The sequence below is a fragment of the Xiphophorus hellerii genome, chromosome 7, assembly GCF_003331165.1.
Source record: "Xiphophorus hellerii strain 12219 chromosome 7, Xiphophorus_hellerii-4.1, whole genome shotgun sequence".
Classification (NCBI taxonomy): domain Eukaryota; kingdom Metazoa; phylum Chordata; class Actinopteri; order Cyprinodontiformes; family Poeciliidae; genus Xiphophorus; species Xiphophorus hellerii.
Window position 1 is genome coordinate 18,777,127 of NC_045678.1, and position 20,711 is coordinate 18,797,837.

Sequence of the window (20,711 nt, forward strand, 5' to 3'; positions counted from 1 at the left end):
TAGCTACTAGACAAACCTGTTTATGAAGACAGGTGTCAAATGTTTGGCTCAAGGTTAAATTTGGAAAGAATACAATTGTGTAACAGGACAGAACCTGTGGCTCATGGATGACTGACAGAGACAGGGCTCTAAGGCAGCTGAAACAATTTTGTGTGCCAGAATGACGGCCGCCTCTGGCAACCAAATACACACATACAAAAACATAGACAAAAGGGTTTGTCAACATAAAAATATATTCTGCATTCATACTCTGACAGAGGAAACCCAGTCCATCCACACTGACAGTGCCATGTAGAAAAACTCAACTCAGGTCAAAATTATGTTTCCTTTCTTAACCTACAGCTCATCCTGCTTGTCCACAATACAGACCATGACTACACTGAAAGTCTAAACCAAGAGGAACAAATTAGATCCATCTGTAAATCTGCCAACATCTGAATTGTTTTATAGCCAAATGAAACAGAGGGACACAAATCAAGTTGTATTGAAAGACTGAAGTTTATTGAAGAGTAAAAATCTTTGCAGTCCTCGATTTAACAAAGCATGTAAGCAACACACTAGTTGCATTCAAAGAAGACAGATGTGGGCCATGGGTTATTTGACATTCAAGAGAGGCATCACTCAGCGCCACCACCAGCAAACCCTCTATAAATCTGTTCCCTAAATGTCACATTTTCCATGCTGGAAGAATTTCCAACTCAAATTTGTTTGGCTCTCTGTCAACACCCTCTGATGACGTCAAAGCAGCAATCAGTTCATAGTGTCGCAACATTAAATGACAAATCTAGCATAATTCTGAATTTCAAGAAGACAGCATAATTGGTAATTTATGCTTTACTGTAAAAAATAAAACAACTAAAATGGGTAACAGGACACCGTCTCCTACAACTTTTTTCCTGCAACTTGGGAAAATAAAATATGTAGGTAAAATGCCACTTGACATGCTACTGCAAAACAGCCAATCCAAGAGCTCCATTTATTTTCCTTGGCATTGACTGGCTGTACCAAGAGTGAAAATAAGGGAGACAGTAGGCATTAGGTTCTGTGGTAGAGCCCAGACAGCTTCTGTTGTGTGCATTAATGAATATAAAGGTATATTTGGTGTTTAAACTATTAAAATAGGCAGTTATAAAAAGATCTGAAGTATTCACAGACTTTAGATACTCACAGGCAGCTGTGATGCCTAATGCACACAAACACTGAGGGCCCCACTGTACTAGGGGTGCACTGATTGCAGTTTTCTGGCCAATTGCTGATTACCAATCTTTAAAAAGCCTGACCTCCCAATTCCAATTTTGACTGATACTGATTTTTTTGTCAGTAATGTTGTTAAATATAGTAAGAAAGTCACTGAGTTGGCAACAGTGGGGTTGCTAGTATTCTAGTATTCATAAATAAGGTTTACATAGCTTTTAAATTGAAGATTAATACTGAAAAAAATCTAAATTGCGTTACTACAGCTACGGAAACATCTAGTTAAATTTAAGAAATGACAACCATACCAAGGTAGACTGTACAGCTGCATGGCATCAAAGTACATTGAATACCACATATATGGTGATAAATATGAACAATTTAACCTCCTGTGTGCTTAAAAGTTTACCTAGACCTCAAAGGGAAAGAAAACCTTAGGTCACAGACAGTAAAGGGAAACTTTAAGAACAATAGTACTGGACAGACAGTCTGACCCCACCTATAAACTGTGGTACCCTTCTGTAAACTATGGTTCAGTGCATTCTAAAGTCTCTATGTCTTTTTAAGGAGCAGGAAAAGGAAACGGATGGCATCTCAATGTGTGGTTCCAACCATGGAGGAGGTGGGAACATTATTTTTAACAATGACCCAGAAGAGCTCATCCAGAATATGCAAGATGCAGATAAACAGACATTGCCAAATTTGGACTGCGGAGTAAAAGTAAGGCAGTCTTACAGTGCCAAGCAGACCAGGGTACTCCTTTAAAATTTTCAAAAGAAACATTTCAGTTGATGACCTCAGGAGGAAGTTTGAAGGAGTGTCTAAAACATGAAATAGAAAAGGAAAATGTAGCTGATATCCTGTTTCGCTGAATGACTTAAGTAATACCCATTAGTTTATCTTTTGGACAAGTATTGACCTAAGAGGCAGAAACAAAACATATGCTTAAAATAAATTCAACTCCAAGAGAATGTGTTTTAAATCTGTATTTTCAGTGTGTGAATTTATCCAAATAAAACAAACTATGTTGATATCAGAGATCCATCAGCTGTGTAAAAGCTGGGCTCCCATGATTACCAATCATTGGTTAAAATCTGTAAAGTCCCTAATTACACATAATTAGTTGAGTCAATTGGTTTTCTCAGCACAGATTTTTCCTCACTGAAGTCTTTTTACTTGATATTATGGTTGTGAGTAAAGACAAAGAACAGTTCTCCTGCATTTATTGAATAACTGTACACAGTGGTAATAAAAGGCACAAATGGGAAGCTGTCTGACCTTAAAAATAGGCTGGCTCTTTCTTCTTGCTCTTTGAAGGCTGAGTCAATATTTGAGAACATGTAACAAGTCACTCCTGAAGAACAGAACCAAGCTTATACCCCTCCGGCTGCACAACCAGAGAGACTTTACCATTATTTACTACTGTTATTGGTGATAAGAATGAGCTAAACTAGTCTTGGACGTCTACACTGCACAACATAAAAACAGAAATTTGCATATTATTTGTGCATGGAAGAAAACAAATTTATTTTACATAGAACATTTCATATCAATATACAAATATTTGCATATTTTTATAAAGATTTTAAGCCATAGATATTTTAATCTGTAGACTTGTGCAAAGTAAAAAAAAGTTTAGATTAACATTTTAGGGGGGGGGGGGGGGGGGGGGGGGGGTAATTTGTATTATTTACCCTTTATAGAGAATAATCAAGGTTTTTAAGAATATTTGTTCTTAAATTTTTGAAATATAAATGTATTCAGTTAGTAGAAATAGCAAAGAACATTAAACTAATTTTTACTGTTCAGTTTACTGAACTGACCCAGCCAAGACCATCACCCTTCTGGCAGCTTTTACATATTTCTTTACAGTCCTGGTGAAGCGATGCAACAATCTCAAAAATCCCATTAAATACACTTATTCTAGCATTTTTCCTAAATAAATCTAGTTGTGAAGAAAAGTTAGACGCTACTGTCAGCACTAACAGACTTGATCACATCAGAACCTCAAACTAAAGTCATAATACTATAATAAACAACGTGTATTATTTGTAAGAACATCTTGGTTTTCCCATGACTCTGTTGTAACTTTCTCTACAACTTTCTTCCTGACCTGTCTGCTGTGTTAGTTGGTCTTCATGATGATGTTTGTTCACTGATGTTCTCTAACAAACCTCTGAGGCCTTCACAGCAACAACTGCATTCAACTAGATCTTTTAGACCTCACAACTAGATATATTCTCCAGCCTTTCGAAGTTCCACTCACATTGAAAATAAATATCCTAAAAATTTGCTCTAAGTTTGCATCTTCTTAAAATTAGCTGACCAGTAGCATCACTCCACCAGCTGTCATAAGATAACTTTTATCAGGTGCCCGCTATCTACTGGTGGCTTTCTTTGAGTTGTGTTTGAGCCAAATGTCTGACACCCTTATGTCTCGGTATGTCCCAGTCAACAGCAACCAGGGTGCAGCGGATGGCTGTGGTCTGTGTATACAAGCCATGTACAGTCAAAGGGCACTCTTCCTGCAATGCCTTTTGCTAAAGATAACGTCTTCGCCATCTCCCACTTAAGCCTTGTGGGAGGAATCTGAACCAGTCCTGCTCTGTTGGAAATCAAAACAAGACTACTTGGAGGAATATTACCCGTACACACACAAACACAACGCCCAACAGGAGAAAGGGGGAAAAAAATAGGCTGCAGTACCACTGAAGGCACACCTCACAGAAATGTGGAAACACGAGAACACAAGTATGTGGAGCTTCAGAGAGATTAAAACAGATCTCATAGGATTCTCGTGATAAAAACTGAGCACTTCAGTCAAACAGTGCTTTCATACAGAGTGGAAAACTGACTCCTTTGTAATATAAACACTCTGTTGAGGGTAAACACGGTACTATTGTGTTTGCAAAAGGGACTACATGAAGTAGAGGAAGGCTCAAATGCAAAAATTTTTACATCAACTTTTGCAGGAAGACACTTCAAACAGTTGTGAAGCTGCAGGCATCAAACTGAAAGGGGCAATTCTAGATTCTATTTCTTAGATGTGCATGCTTTCTTTATGTATAAAAACTAAAATAACTGAAACAAAACTCACCATTGTGGGAGGAATCCTTGTTATCAGCCACCTTTCTGAGTGCTGACATGATGGCATCAGAAGGAACGCGAGGGCTCTCTACATATTTGGGCTTCCTGATCGGACCTGCCGGCACCAACAGAAGAGAAGAGCGAGAATGAAGGAGAGGGTCCAGCAGAGACACTTGCAGAAGTGAAAGAGACAAAGAGACTTCTCACAGGATTAATACGTTCCAGAAGGGACTAGAGATGGGACACAGCAGTGTCTTAGGTGGACAGCCTCTGCAGCACTCCGCAGTTCACGCAAAATTCTCTCTCTCACACACACACACACACACACACACGCCCACACACACACACCCACACAGATAGCAGCCCTAGTTTGGCTGACAACCCTCAAGACTCCGCATGGCAGGAGGCTTCCAGTTAAACACTGCAAGCTGGCTGTGGGAATGTAAACTACAGCAGGAAACCACAACAATTAGTCTCTTAGTGGACTAAAAATGAGTCCAGACACACTAACATGTTCAGAAGTAATAAGACAGTAAAAGCTTTTGTGTGTTCATCTATCAGAGAAGGTATTAATTCAAAGAATGTCCCATTTCTGCAAAAACTGTTACATCACATAGATGGATTAAGGTCCAGGTGTGCTGATGTGAGAAAGAAGATGTATCTGGGACATTCGTAATGTCCTCTGAGGATAACCTTTGTGTTTAGAGAGTACTTGTAATGTAGTTACTCTTGCAAAATATGTACAGTCTATATGTAGAAGATTGGTTCCTGTTGTCTTTGACAAACAGCATTATGAAAATGTACATGTACCCTCAGATTTCTTTTGGTTTTGCTTTTTTAGTCACAAATAAATATTTTTCAGCAAATAAATTTTAATCTAAGACATAATTTGAGTAAATCAAAATGCAGATTTTATATGTTAACAGAAAAAAGCTATCCAAACCAAACTAAATGAATAAATGTATAAATGACATATTTGTAGAAAAAATTTGTTTGGTTTCACACATAGGCCTGATAATTGCCAGATTTGTAGAAATAAGAAATCACTTAAATAAAAGCTTTGTGACATGAAATTGGCTAAAAGATTTTAAGAAGCAACACATAACACATTGACTTTATGAAATCCAAGAAGTGATGGGAAACAGTTACTGACATGCATAGGTGTGTAAATGTTCATAAAGGAGGCCTAAACAACATCTACAACAGGTCAGTGTGTGATTCTTCAAAAGAAAAGAGGTGTGGCAAAACACGATTAATGGGTTCCAAGGTGGAAACCACTGCTGACCAAAAACGAACAGAAAGACCCATCTCACATTTCTTTTGATCCTCAAACTTTGTGGAAATATTCTGTGCTATTAAAAGCCAAAAGGGGAACATTTTTGAAAGGCAGCAATCGAGTTACATCCGATGTAAAAGCACAGCATTTCAGAAACAAAAGACCATACTGACAATCAAACATTGTGTCGGTAGTGTGATTGTTTTGAGATACTTTCACCATCGTATTAAATATTTGTTTATAGAAAGCATTTTGACATTTTTATCTTTATTGATAGATTTATATTGTGTGCCAAAAGACAAATATATGGGAGAACATTTTAAGCTCAAATGAATTTGGGTAATGCTGCAGAACAACAATCCAAAGCGCACCAGCAAGCGCACCTCTGGAGGTTAAATAATTAAAGGTTCTAGAGTGGCCTAAATTAAAGTCTTAACTTAAATTCAATTGAGATGCTGAAGCATAAACGCAATCAGACAACTCATGCTCAAAGATCCTCTAATAAGATTGATTGACTATGAACAACTCTGCAAAGAGTGGATCAAAATTCCCCCACTGCGACATAAAAAAGACATTGCAAGTTATTGAAAATGCTTGATGACAGTTACAATATTTGGAAGGCTACTCATTTATTACTGTTTCTAAGGTTGTTTTGGATAGCCAATTATAATTTGAAAACTGTCTGTGTTTATTCAGGTTATTTTTGTCTGACATAAAAATGTCATAAACTGTCTGAAACATTGAGGTGAGACCAAAAAGCAAAAACAGAAGAAATGTGTAAGGAGGTGAAAACGGCACTGTAGCAACAGAGAGACTACAAGAAGGGTTGCTCAGTCGAAGGGCAGCTAATCTTTCTTTAAAGGCCACATAATTGTTTATATAGTGAGGTCCAAGAAGAACACAAGTCTAAATATTAAACCGTAAAACAAACCATCGCCCTGGTAACTAGCTGCCTTTCATGCCCTTTTAAGTTCTCTTCTTAGAGACGACCATTTCCTGTGCAAAAAGTAAATACAGCAAAAATAAAGAGGCAAAAAATAACCTAGAAACAAGAGATGGGTGCATAATTGTATCCATAAATCCATAAGGAAACAACCGTCCCTCAAATGCATCTCCAGACATGACCCCATGTAACCCAATCCAAACTCCCTCCTCTAAACTCCCATTATCAGATGACTATGTGTAACCCCAATCAAAAGATATAGCAGAAATGGATGTGCTAAAACAGACATTCCCCATTACCTATTTTGATAACCTGTCACTCCGATCTCAAAGAATTCCTGGGAATCAGGCTCAAGATGTAATCTTAAACCTGTGCAGCTTGATGCACAGTGCCATCTATGGATATCCAAGTTGAAATGCATACAGAATAACAGAGTTTTGATATCTGAGAACTTCTTTGGATACAAACGTTGCTGTTTCTTACTGTTTAAATAGAAACCCTAAACAAAATTGAAACATCGAGAGCTTCAGCTGAAAAAGCCAAGAAAATTCAACTCAAACAGGATCGCAGTGAAGATTATTATGGCTACCACAAAGGTCAGATGTTAGAGACTCTGTGGTCTCTGAAAACTTTTTGTTTTCTACACATTGCAGCCACACAATTCCGTGTTCTTTACAAAACTCTGCATATTTGTAAAGTGAAATGCAAATGAAAAACTGCTTTCAACTGGTTTTTTGAGCTAAAAAGTATTTTAGAGTATGTTTGCACATTTAGAAATCTAAACATTTTTCCTACCCATCGTTGCAAAGTGGCTAACTGTCAGTCGGAATGGAAACTGAGCATCTGTGAGCAGCAATTTTTAAAGCTTCACACATTTTTCAGTTCACTTTACATCTGGACTTTGACTGCGCCATTCTAACACGAATATGATTTGACCTGAAGCATTCCTCTGCACTTCTGACTGTACACTTGATTTTATCTCCATCTACATTCGAATCACATCTGATCAGCTTCTCTGTGCCTCTCTCGCCACTGCATGGTGCTGCCGCCACCATGTTTTCGCCACAGAAATGAAGTGTCAGTTTTCCACCACACACATTTGACATATAGGCCAAACAGGCTCAAATTTGTTCTCTTTTGGTTTCAGCACCTCCATCCTGTGTTCTCTGCAAGGCTCATGGCTAATTATGGGCAAATTTGCAGAATGCATGACTAATGGTTTTCTGGTAAACCATTAGTCATATGCTGTGGATCTCCGGAATATGCTTTTTCAGAGTTACCATGGTCATTTCTTCATGATGCTATTTCTCTACTAATGTTCTCTAACAAACACGTCGGGCCTTCAAAGAACAGTTGTGTTTATATTAAGATTAAATTACTCACAATTGGGCTCCATTTAGTAATTACGTGACATGGAAACCATGTAACATTTTCCTTCCACTTTGTAGCAATGCGCTATTTTGTGTTGGCCTATCACATTAAAACCCTGTAAAATATATTGCAGTTCATGGTTGTGTAGGCACAAAGTGTGAAAAAGTTCAAGAGGGTTTGCATGAAAGAATGTTGTGAAAACAACAATTTATCTCTGGAGGGTCAGCCACAACCAATTAGCCAGGAGTCACATGCCACTGCTTAAAGTCAGACTAGAGAGACAGAGGAACCGTATACTACCATGCTTAGATCAGGTAAATATCTTGTCTAGCAAAAAAGCTGCCTGATGTGTTTCATGACGGTACTTCATTGAAAACAACAGGAGGCATAGCCTGAATAATCGAAACCATACGAGCAAGTTCATATTCAGTTTACATAAACTCCACAGAGGGACAGAAGATAAACACATTTAATAACAAACATGTGGCCTGCTATTAGAGGTAATTCTGAGCCACTTCTAAGGACGGAGGGGTTAGCGAAGACATAAAAGGCCTTCTGGCAGGACTCTTGATGTCCAACTGTCAGACGGGACTCAGAAGACTTCCTTCTTCCTTGAAAATCTAATTTCAAAATTTAACAGGGTGCCATTACCACTCTGCCCTTTTAAATGGAGGCGGTGATGGATAAGCGATTGCGGTTCATAACAGGCATGAAAAGGTCACCTAAATGGAATCGCCAGATATATGACCCCTGAAGGACGGGTAGAGATGGGAAAAATGAGACGCACACTTACGTTCATCTTACCTAAGGAGAAAAATCCAGAATAACAACCTCTCAATTTATACAAACATTTTTTGCAAAATAATCTCATCTATTATGCATCATATATAGGTTAATTGTCCTTAATTATTCATTTTCAGACTATAAAACAGCAGATGAAAGTTAAAATTCTCATGTAAAGAGATTACAGCCCCACCCATTTATTGCTTCCTGAGTAATGATATGTGAAAACCATCAGAAAGTACCATTATTTTTATTGCAGTAATATACAGTAGTTCAAAGGTGAAATAATTCTTCAGATCTCCAGCAGCAAGCTTTGGAAAACTAATTTTGTTGTATCAAGAAGAAGTCATATGGATGAGGTTGCTTAAAAATAAAAATTATGATGATGTGTAGAATAGGTCAGCTGCATATTATTAATATGCAAAACATTCATTAAAAGCATTAAAAGCGAACAAAACAAAAAAGCAGTAAATATTGATAAAAGAATCAAAAATGGAAAAAAAAGATTCTCTTTATAGTAAATCAACATGATGAGATGCAACTGTAGAGAACCTGCTGATGTTCACTCTCAGAGTCAGGCATCCATGACCATGAGCCATCAGTCAGCAGGCACACACATATTCATGCACATAGCAAGCAGTCGCATACCTATCACCAGAAACTTGCACAGTCCAGTCAAAGTCACTGAAAGGGAGGATTGTTGTGGTTAGGAAGTCATCAAGGAGCTTTCCCCAAAAATTCTTCAACATGGACTCTGACTTCTTCACATTTCAGCTCATCAATGAGACAGTGTGTAGTCTTTGTGTAGCCAAGGAGAAGAAAAACAGCCTCACAAAGTCATCTTTATGCTCAAAAAGTTCTGAAAGCCCCTCTAATATCCCTCTGAGTTCTGCATGACAAACAAAAACCAAGGTTACTCATTCTGCTCCTGTCAGTACATGGGCAAATGAAATAGCAGTTTATGTTGTTTGACAGAACAGGGCAGTTCTAACTCTACTGACTGGCAGAGGAAGCAATGGGAATTTATTCAGTGAAGATCTCTGAGGCAGCTCAAGATTTCATATTTCATAGTAGGGAGGTTCTGTGTGATAAGAAACACAAACCTGGAGTCAAGTCAAGTGCAGTGAAGTAGAGAACAGAAGTGCAGTTTCCAAAGTATGCTCATCACAGTTTTCTTGTAGGCTCACAAGATCTTGCACAGCACAGCTCCCAGAAAGCTTCTGATATGCCCTTAAGGTTGTCTGGTTGGTGTCGACACATATGAGTAGATTTCAGAGAAATATCACCTCAAAGGAGCATCAAAACAGCTTTGGACAGAGTTTTTGCACAATTTGATAAATCTCAATGTGCAAAAACAAAATGTGCTCTTGGATAAAATAAGATGAACTAACACCCACCAACAACATGTCAAATGCATATTACTGATTGTGTTATATCACAATTAAAAGTGCTGACTTGTCCAACAACCAACTGAAGGGTCAACACACAGGCAGCAGCCATGGTGTAAATTTTCCATATTTTTTCTTGATAAATACTGGAGCATCAATCTTCCCTGTTTTTAGGAACTTTTGCTCAGACAAAGACATTTTAAATTATTTGTTTTCATTGAATCAATTATCCTTTAGAGGCACATATTAGACTAAGTGTAGCCTAAATGTTTTTTGTTTTTTATAATGTGAAAATAGCAACGCTGGGTCTCTGTTGGATATTTTTTAACCTTCTTGGCTGATCAATGGATGACTCATTCCTTGAGCCCACTCAAGACAAAACTCCCATCAAAGCTCAAACTAATTAGGCTTTTTTGATATACACTTTGACCGACATGAGATAGGTCCCCCTGTAGCCACTCTGCATATGAAAAGACTCGTTAATTTGATACACTGCCCGTGACAGCAATAAATTGTTATGAAATGCCTTTTTATTATTCTGCCAAACAGCTAAACATGAGTGCATAACAGCATAATCAGGGTCACCTCTGCTTCTACACACCTTCAAATGTAATTTAAAATTAAAGGTGCAAGCAGCCTCAAACGGTCCATGCAGCACAGAGCCGCTCTGGTGTGTTTCGTGACCCCAAGGGTTTCACACCGCCAACTCAAAGACTTCATAGAACCCATCAATCAATTCTGCATGTCCCCATTAGGCGGTACAATGAGTAAGCCTTCAGGAAGGGGCTCATTGAAGCTTTGGTTAGAACAATTCAAAATTTGTAAATGGCGAATTTACTAAAACCTGAAAGAGTAGTTCAATCAAATGTGGAGACTTCAGACGAGCAAAATTGGGTCAAAATCATTGCGGATTAAACAAGTTCAATCCAAAATGGCTGACTAGCTGTTTTTTTGCTACTTGTTTTGCAACTTTTGCAAAACCTTTCAAATACTTGAAGTTCATGCACAACTGATGTGTCTGCAAAATTTTGTTGAGTTTTTCAAATATGTTTAGATCACCAAATAGCCAATTCATTTGAGCAAGGAATAATAAACATTCAAAAAATCATAAGTGTCAGGGCTTTTGCTTCTTAAGCCTAAAAACAACTGTAGCTGGCATCTAATCATCAGACATTAACCTCCTGTGCTGGTAGACTGCATAAATAAAAATCTCCAGTACAAACTCTTCCTTTCAGTTTGCAAAATGCTGCATTGAAGAGACTCGTTCTGTTAAACATGCAGATGACAAATAACTTATTCTAACCAGTGGAGGTCACTGTGGACATACCCTGGAGACAAAGCAGGGAGCATAGGAAGTTTCTGTTGTTGAAGAGGGCTTAAAAGCTCCTAGTCTGTTACTAACTGTGTACATTCAATTAAAGTTTTTGTTTTTTAAAGAATCTTTGACCCTTTTTGTAGTCACAGCAATCAAAGGGGGAGCAAGACAGGCACCTCCAAGGGGTTATGTTAAGCCAAAGGGGTCCTTTGGGGGATGAAGGTGTGTTTGTAAGAAGACAGTAATGTGTAGGTGCTGTTCAACACATGTCGCAGCGCAATGTTTCATGCTGAAGCTCTGGGTCTAACTGATCAAAGCTGCACCACTCAACGCCACCAGACTCTGTGGCTCAGGCATCCGTCACACTCCTAATTAACTCAATGTTTTCCTGTTGTCCCCCTGTGAAGTTTCCATGAAAAGAACAACCACCAAGTTAGAGCCTTTCAAACTGCAATAGATTATCCAATGTGTCGGGAAACAAAACCCAGCCGCAAAAACTGCCTTCTGAGTCTGTGAAACCACTTCCTTCCAGAGACATCCCCATTGGATGAGAATGAGATCAAAGAGTGTGGAATGCATAGAAGAGTACTCTGAAGGTTTTAACTGAATGGTGGTAGAAGTTTTGTGTGATCAGCAGAAATTATCCTGGGATGGTTCTTAAATATAAACTCAGCTAACTGCACTTCAGTATTACTGCAGATTAATTTTGCTTAGACCTTTAGTGATGTTGAGTCTTGGTGCCGTTTAAACAGATACGGACAAGCAACCAAGGTGCTGTGACCCACACTGTCACAATTTATGTTCATACTAGTGGGCTTTATTAAACAGCAGATGGATAGAAAGTAAGACACAGTGAAGAGGGGAAGACATGCCATGAATGAGCTGGCTCAGGAATAGTACCCAAGACAGACGTGTCAAAGACTGAAGATGTAGAACTTCTATCACTGAGTCACACGAGGCCCTTGTCTTCATACTTTTATTTACAAGATTGATGTAATGTAATGGGCAGCAATCATTAAAATAAAACATTTATTTGCCAATTTTAGTCGAGCAAACTCATGATGAAAATGTAAAAAGAAAAGTTTCCAACAACCGAATGGCAAAATTCACAACCGCAGTCTCTATTTTTATCATTTTGTAGATTTGGAATATTCCTACCAGGTTTTTCAACCAGCTCCCGACATTTCTAGATAAGAGTTCAAATTTTAAAAAAAATATAAAACAAAGCAATGCCCTAAAACTTAACCCAGTTAACCCTTCTGTTGCTGCTAGTTTATTCGTTCCCAGGCATCACTGCAATCACCTGGCTTATCTTTCACTGTAAGTATGAAACACTTTGCAAACACCAAAGTTGTGCTACTCTCCTTTACAAAACACAAAAATATCTCAGAAAAAAAGTGATGGTGATTAGCAACGTGCTCTCTCAAGGTTTCCATGAAAGGCAGCAAATATTTCATTATCCATGGGTGCAACATTTATTGGTTGAGTAAAGATCTGTGGCATCTGGATCTGTAAAGGGAGCAGTCGCCACAACCCAATATCTGATCCAAGAAATGCTTCAGCGTGAAGTCCGAAACAGATCCTCTATGCAAATTACTAGCATTAAAATTTCCCATTCATAATGCCAAGACATTAGTCTACTTGTGAATAAGATTATATTGTGTGTAAAGTCTGTCCTTGCACAGCTGTAGGAGGAAGCCAAAAATGGACGTGAGGTAATGTTCAAATTACAGCTCCAAAATATATCAACTCATAATTGTTTTTGCAAAATCATTGCAATTTACAAAAATCATTTTTGTTGCAATTCAGGTGCTCATTTACACATCTCAGTGATCAGAGTCTCTGAAACCAGCACTTTTTGAAATTAGGTCTTGGAGTGAAACTTTTCGAGAACACTCCCGTGGAGGGGTGAAGTACTCCACAGATGTGAAAGTGCACATGCGCAGAAGGTTTGTTCTATGCAGGCATGGGCAGATAACAAAAACAACAGCAGATACCATTGTGCTATGTGGGCTACTTTACCTATTTATACGACTTATAAGTTGGAACATATAAACAGCTCTGGAAAAAAATAAGAGACTACTTAAAATGATCAGATTCTCTGATTTTACGTTCCATAAGTATATGTTTGAATAAAATTAATATTGTTCTTTTATTCCACGTACTACTGACAACATTTCTTCAAAGTTTCAAGCAAAAATTTTGTATTAATTTGCAGAAATGGTCAAATTAATGAAAAAAGATGCAGTGTTTCAGACCTCAAATAATGCAAAGAAAATAAGTTCATATTCATTTAGAACAACAATGCTAATGTTTTAACTCAGGAAGAGTTCAGAAATCAATATTTGGTGGAATCACCATGAGGTTTCGTGCAGTGGTCTCTTATTTTTTTCCAGAGCTTTATGTTACATGAGCACTTGGTTCATCTGAGATGTAGGTGGGTTATTATTGGGTTTCTATTGTTCCGGCATGACAGCTACAGCAAATTCAAGGTGTCTTGGCGGTCTCGTCTAAATGTCTAAATGGAACTTTTCCCCAGCCAGCATCCGAAAATACCAGCAGTTTCCAGACAGTGGTCTCGTATAAAAACATAGCCTAAATGTAGTATTTCAAGTTGCTTCTCCGGCTCCACAGGAAAACAGCATTAGCGCACATGTCGATTTTGTCACCAACTTGAGACATTTCCTCCAGCATGCGTTTATTAACTACAGGTGTGAGCTCTTCCCTCTAAAGGGTTTCACAGGCACCTGTGAGGACAGTCCATGAGAGCCAGACCCTGCCCCCAACATCTTTCAACTCTCAAACCTATCCTGTCTGCCCATTTTTTCTCTCATCCATGCCTTCTAGCACTCCAAGAGCAATATGCTTTTAATGAGTCTTCCCTTCTGTGTCCACAGGGACCTGTTCACCTTCACAAATCATACCCCTTCTCTAAATCTCTCCCTCCTTATTTCCCTCTATCCATTATTTTGTGGATTCAACAGTAATTGCCAATTTAAAGCTAACTCAGCAGAATTACCTTAAAAATGTAAACTATAGTAAATTGTGTTTTGCTTACATTCTTCAAATGCAAGTTAAATTTTTACAAAATTCAAACATGCAAGCAATATATCTAAAATTTTAAAAGAGATTTATGCCATAAAATAGCACAGGTTTGTATGAGCATAAAACCATGCTATCAGCTTCCCATCTGCTGGTCTTTACACTAAGCAGATCAAAGCTGCAGCCTCTCTAAACAATAGCTACATAGCCCACAGATGAGTGCCACATGTGAGTGGGGGCCACATTGACCACTTAAAGGATTTCTCTCCTCTTTGCCAAGTCTCCAGAAGACAAAGATTCAAGTTGGAACAAGTTCAGCTACAAAAAAAAAGTATTCATGGCTTTGAAGCCCTCTACAGCTGGTGACAATGTTCTCAACATGTCAGAAAAAGTCCCAGAGGAGTTCGATCCAGAGTAAATAGATGCCTATTACCATCCACTGAGTGTACACTGTGAGGTTCAGGGCACCTTTTCTTTGAATCACGGTAATCAAATAAAAAGAGGAAGTGACACAACAGTTTTCTGCAAGCAGATTAACCACACATTAATCAATGAAGAATATTCACTCAAGATATGAGTGATTAATGTAGTTATGATAAAATATTTAACACATTCACAGTTAATGAAACTTGTAAAAAAGTCTTAATATAAAAACATCACCTCCAACACTGAAGATTTAATAAGGGTACAAAAATAGAGAGTATTTAAGGATAATTTATCTATATTCTGCACCTAATCAGCATAATGTTGCTTTAGAAACTCCAGTGGTGACTCCAGGCGACTTGAAAAACTTTCCTGCTACAGACAAAGACTCTTCTTGCAACTATATTAATCTCTCTTTTAGAGAAAACACAAAGAACACAACAAAGAAGAACAAACCTTGACACATGTGGTCACCCACATTTCTATACCCTTTTGTATAGAAATGAGAGTAAAAGAACTGTAAAATTGAAAAGTAATGACACTTTGGCATGGCAGACCAAAAATAGAAAATGAAAAGTTAACAACTGAATTGAAATAAAGAACTGGAGAAACTATACAAATTACAGATGCCATTATTTGATCCCTCAGGGTCTGAATCAAGACATTTTTACATTATGAATAACAGAGTCTGAGAAAAAACTCCACTCCTGATACTGGCTGTTGATGTACAGACAGTATCTGTTGATACTGACTAGTATCAACAGTATCAGCCTGTTGATACTCATCAATAGGCTTATATTGGCTGTTGATGAGATTTATGTGAGCTGCATGTCAGTGTCTAATATAGGCCATGCAAATTATAAAAGTTTATCTAATGAGTCAGGAATTTAAGTAACAAAGTGTTTTACACTAAAGATTAGGCAATCAATCAATCCGAGGTCAGAACTGTCAGACTGGCCATCGGTGGGCTTTGACTGGTTTGTCCAGTTTCTTAAATACATCAAAATTAAGGAGTTAGGAACAACAGATGCCAGACAAATAGATAAAATCCACAAGTACTTGAGACCCATTGTAAATATATATATATATATATATATATAACTGCCTATTTCAATTGTTAAAACATAAAATATACCTTAATACGCATTAATATGCACAGTAGAAACCATCTTGGTATTGCAGATAAAGTTAAAATCAACACTATTCTTTATCTCTGCTTTTGGGGGAACAGCCAATCAGAGGCAAGAAAAATCAATAGTGCTCCTGAATTAGCTGCTTTGCAAACAGCAGTCAACAGCATGTCAAGTAGAATTGCTCCTAGGTATTTCCAAAAAAAAATTACAAATAGGCAAATTTCCCACAAATAATTTGGAATTACATAGTTCTGGAAAATGTGAAAATCCAGTATATAATTATTAAAGCCTCCCCACAATCAACCCAGATATTTACAAAAACTTTTGTCTTCAACACACAATGGAATTGTATGTCTCGATGTTCAAGATGGAAGGTATTTTTTATAAATTAATATCTCTTATTAACAGCCATTGATGCCACAAATATTGCCATAATATCAAAAATAATTATCATGCAGCATAAAATATGAAACTTGTATCTTAAAGGACCCACAAAATTAGTAAGTACTACAAATATTAAAATAGAGAGCTTCAAAAATGGAAAATTCTGAAATTTTTTCAGAAGCAGCAGGAGTAAGGACCAGCTCATAAAAAAATACCTGGAGATCTCTTGTTTTGGCGTAAGGGCATCATGTAGGACTGTCGTGGAAGAAGAGGTGAGGAAGGAAGAGACATTGATACTCCCTTGGCAAAGCCTAACTTCAGTGCATCATCTTGTGCATAAAGGTGACTACTGCCAGGCCCCTGAGGCAGGAGGTTTCCTTCAGGTGGGAATCTTCTTTGAGCACCGTGGCTGTTGACATCACCTGTTGAGGAGAACAATAATTACCTTATGTCAAAAGAAAAAGCAATGAGGTCAAAAGAAGAGTTGGAATCAACTACATTTTGATTTATGTACTGGTCTTAACACATCCACAAAGAAACAAATCTGTTTCAGATTGCTGTGGTTGTGCTTTAAATTAAACACAACAAAACAGAAACATTTAAGGAGAAAAGGAACACACCTGTACACAGATTATGATGATAATCTGCAAATACCAAGGAAGCAGAGAGCGTAAATAACTCCACCAATCTATGAATTCTGACAGTACAGACAAGTCTCTCTTTAATTAGTTTAAATCTGATGAAAGAGTGGCTAATATCTGCATTCTCAAAACCATTTCCCAAATTTCTTGTATGTAGCCCCTGTAAGATTCATGTAGACTGTATAAGCACCCAGGATCGTTTCTCTCCATGAAGAGGCAGTCCACAACTATGAAGAAAAGCAACAATGTTCCTTTCTTAGACTACTATTTAATAAATGATTTCAACATCCATGCCAGCTTAATAAAAAGGAGGGAATTGCACTGACTAATAATCAACCTGAACCTCCCACAACCCTCTAGAAAAATTTTAAAACACTCAGGGGTTATAAATATAATCATCCCACACCACTCCATAATAATAATATGCTAAGTCAAACAAAAGATCTCCAAAATATACAAAGTTTCAAGATTATAATTTGATTTTAATGCCTTATAGTAAAAAAGTAATGTTTCCGTTATGCAAGTGAACTTTCACGTTTTCAATCTTTAAAGTTTTCATTGATTTGGTTTGGACATTCTACTGGTGGTTGTTGCATCTTCAAGGCCCACCCCTAAATCATTCTCCAGATCAAGAATCCCCTGCATGTAAACAGGTTAGACTTGGAATGAAAGGCCACAGGGAGACATGTTTTTCTAATTACTGCTCTAACCTGTGGAACAACCCTACAGCGGACCTGAGACCAAGAAAAACTAATTGTATTTTCAAAAGCAAACTGAAGGCAATGTCTTTTGCTTTGGGAATCAAGTTTTTCTTCTCAAGATTTCATATAATTTATGTTATTCATCTTTAATAAATCTAAACCTTAGGAGAGTATTTTTGCATTTAGTTTGACTAAATGTAAAAATACTCTCTAGTATTAAAAGATATTCCCCATTCATTAAACAATAAACATATCTATTAGCATTTTAGTCTCTCACTGTGAGAGACACTCAAAGTGATGTATAAATAAAGATCATCAGGCTGTTTGAACAGTTTGTCAAAAACAATAGGAAAGTATAAAATTGCTGTATATTCTCATATTAGAACAATTCATAATACTTCTGACTTTTGGTGTGTTTGGTATGTTCCATATTAACAAGAAAATAAGAGATATTTTCCTTTATTTTATTTGAGAATGCTGTCCTTTGCAGTGCATAGGGAGTACAAACATGCTCAATTTTTCCAGATGCAAGATCTCAAGTGGATGACTTCTTTCCTGCATGTTACACATTAAAAAAAGGATTCTTCTTGATGACGTGAGGACAGCTGGTGATGAAACGTCTGCCCCCGTTTTTCTCTCGGCACCATCTGATTGTTTTTTTCCTCCAACTTATAAAGCAAACATATCATTGTGCACACTTTTTTCATCAGTCCTGGTTTTCCAAAAGAAGAAGCCATAAACTAATTGGTAGACATTTAAAAGCCCTTTACTTCTGGGGAAATACTGTTTGCTCAGCAGCTCAACAGATGGACTCACAGAACTCTTCAAAAATGTGATGGGCCATTGCAAATTGTTTGTAAAATGATTTACCTCCATACACTTAATTGTTGCCATTATTACACCTCATAGTAGTAGCAGCCTTAAATGTTGCTACTATTACACCTCAATTTCCCCTTTGTGAGACAATAAAGGGTCTTTCTATTCTGTTCAGAAATCATTATTGAGGTCAGCCAAAAAAAAAAAAAAGATACATTTTTAAAAGTAAAGTCTTGCATTTTTGAAACTAGTTGCACCTCTGCCTGAAAGATAACTAAATGCCATGCCTTCCAGCCGTTCCAGCAACAGAGTTGTGAGCCAATATTGGAATGTGCAACAAGACACCGAGGTTAACTGAGGCTGATGATTTTGGCAAATACTTTAAAAGAGTGTAATCTGCATTTGAAAACCCTGTAGGTACATGCCAATAATAAGGTTAAAGTTACCAGAGTTAATGCTTTTTATAACCAAACTGAATGAAGGAAAAAACAGTTGATGTAAAACTCCAGTGAGCACACTGGGCAGATAAGCCTATTAATAAGTTCCTGGGGACACAAACAAGGATGTCTGCTAGAGGTGGAAATAGTAAAACAGACCTGAACATGGGAAAAACAGGACTGTTTAATGTGTGTTTAAACCCAGAGGTCATGGGCCTTTGAGCATTTCCCATGCTTTTATGAAACACGAGAAGGACATCAAGTTAGTGGAACACTAAGTCTGTCATTCACAAACAGCAACGATTCACTGATGACACACTGAATGTTCCTTGTTGGTATTTAAAGTATTTCATGGGAAAAATAAATTTAAGTTTGTTTTATTTTTGTCAGATGTCTTCTTGTACCATTCTCATATGCTCTTCCCCTGACAGACCTGGTACCAGAGGAGAGACGATCAAATCTTACACACAAACTAATAAATGTCTAAGTCAAAACAAACATCTCAAAGCATTTCTATCTAATGAATCAAACAGGAAACCTGGAGGAGCTCCAGAGCTTCATACCTCAGGAGAACCTTTTGGCAGATTGATTGCTTATTCAAGGTCTGCACAATATATCACAAGCTGGTTGTAATACTGTACACAATATACAGATCCCATGATAGGTAATTATTTAGGTTCCACGCGTTCAATCCCTCCATCCTGAGAATATACTTGGTGGCAGCATTAAACGTTTTACAAGGGATATAAAACAGTGGGCACCATACAGAAGTAACTTGTTTTAATAAAACCTTGTTGTTGAGATGGAAATATCAAATTCTGTGACCCTAAAGCAGAGGGACATTTACACATTTGCAATTTTACCAATATTGTTCAGCCTTGGTACAATCCACAAATTTGCTCTTTGTAGAAAAGCAACAAAAAGAAAGCAATGAGAAGGACAATGTGCAGCTTCCCAAAACTTTTGAGGGGACACAGTGGAAGATTGTGTGCTGCTCAGATAAAACCAAACCTGAACATTTTAGTCAATATGCAAAGAACGATATGCTGCAGAAAATGAATAGTGCACATCAAGTTGACAACACCATTCGCACAGTTAATTGTCATGGCACGATTATGCTATAGGGATTCTTTCCTTCTTTAGGGACAAGAAAGCTACTCAAATTTAATGGAGTATGGATGGAGCTAACTAAAGAACAATATCAGAAAAAATTCTTTAAGAAGCTCCAAAAGATTTGAGAATGGAGTGGAGGTTCACCTTCCAGCTGGACAAACAGAATAACCAACCAAAATACAGACCATAATCCAATTTGTGTCTAGACCTGTGCATCAGACTGAGCTAGAGTTACATCAAAATGATGAATGGGTCACAGTTTTCATCTCTGCAGTGTACAAAACCAGTAGAGACATATCCTAAATGACTTGCAGCTTCAAACACATCGAAAGATGATTATTTTCCAGTTTTGTGTTTGTAAAAACATTCAGCAAACAAGCATTTTTCATCCACTTGCAAATTATGCACCAATTTGTATTGGTCTAAAACTACTCCAGAGGAATACCACTGAAGTGTGTGGTTGTAACATGATCACATATTTTAAATTTAAAAAAAATCAAAGGAGAAGAAATTCTTTGGCAAGGCGCCGTAAACTAGTATGATTTGACTTCTCTCTCCAGCTATCAAGCCCAAGTTTACAGATGTTGAACACTTTGCAACATCTGCTAGAATACTGTATTTTGTTACAAATCACAAAAACATTCTCTGAAACTATGTACGAGTG

At 37.4% G+C, this 20,711-nt stretch overlaps 1 protein-coding gene across 2 annotated transcripts in view; it reads right to left on the reverse strand.

The window, feature by feature from the left end:
• The window catches only part of tanc1b (tetratricopeptide repeat, ankyrin repeat and coiled-coil containing 1b), a 101,051-nt gene that overhangs the window by 52,339 nt on the left and 28,001 nt on the right, over positions 1–20,711 (reverse strand). For both annotated transcript variants that reach the window (XM_032567965.1, XM_032567964.1), the window contains exons 3-4: positions 16,555–16,761; positions 4,292–4,396 (exon numbers count right to left, since the gene is read on the reverse strand). In XM_032567965.1, the coding sequence (XP_032423856.1) occupies positions 4,292–4,396; positions 16,555–16,761 (312 nt within the window). The remainder of the gene's footprint in view (positions 1–4,291; positions 4,397–16,554; positions 16,762–20,711) is intronic.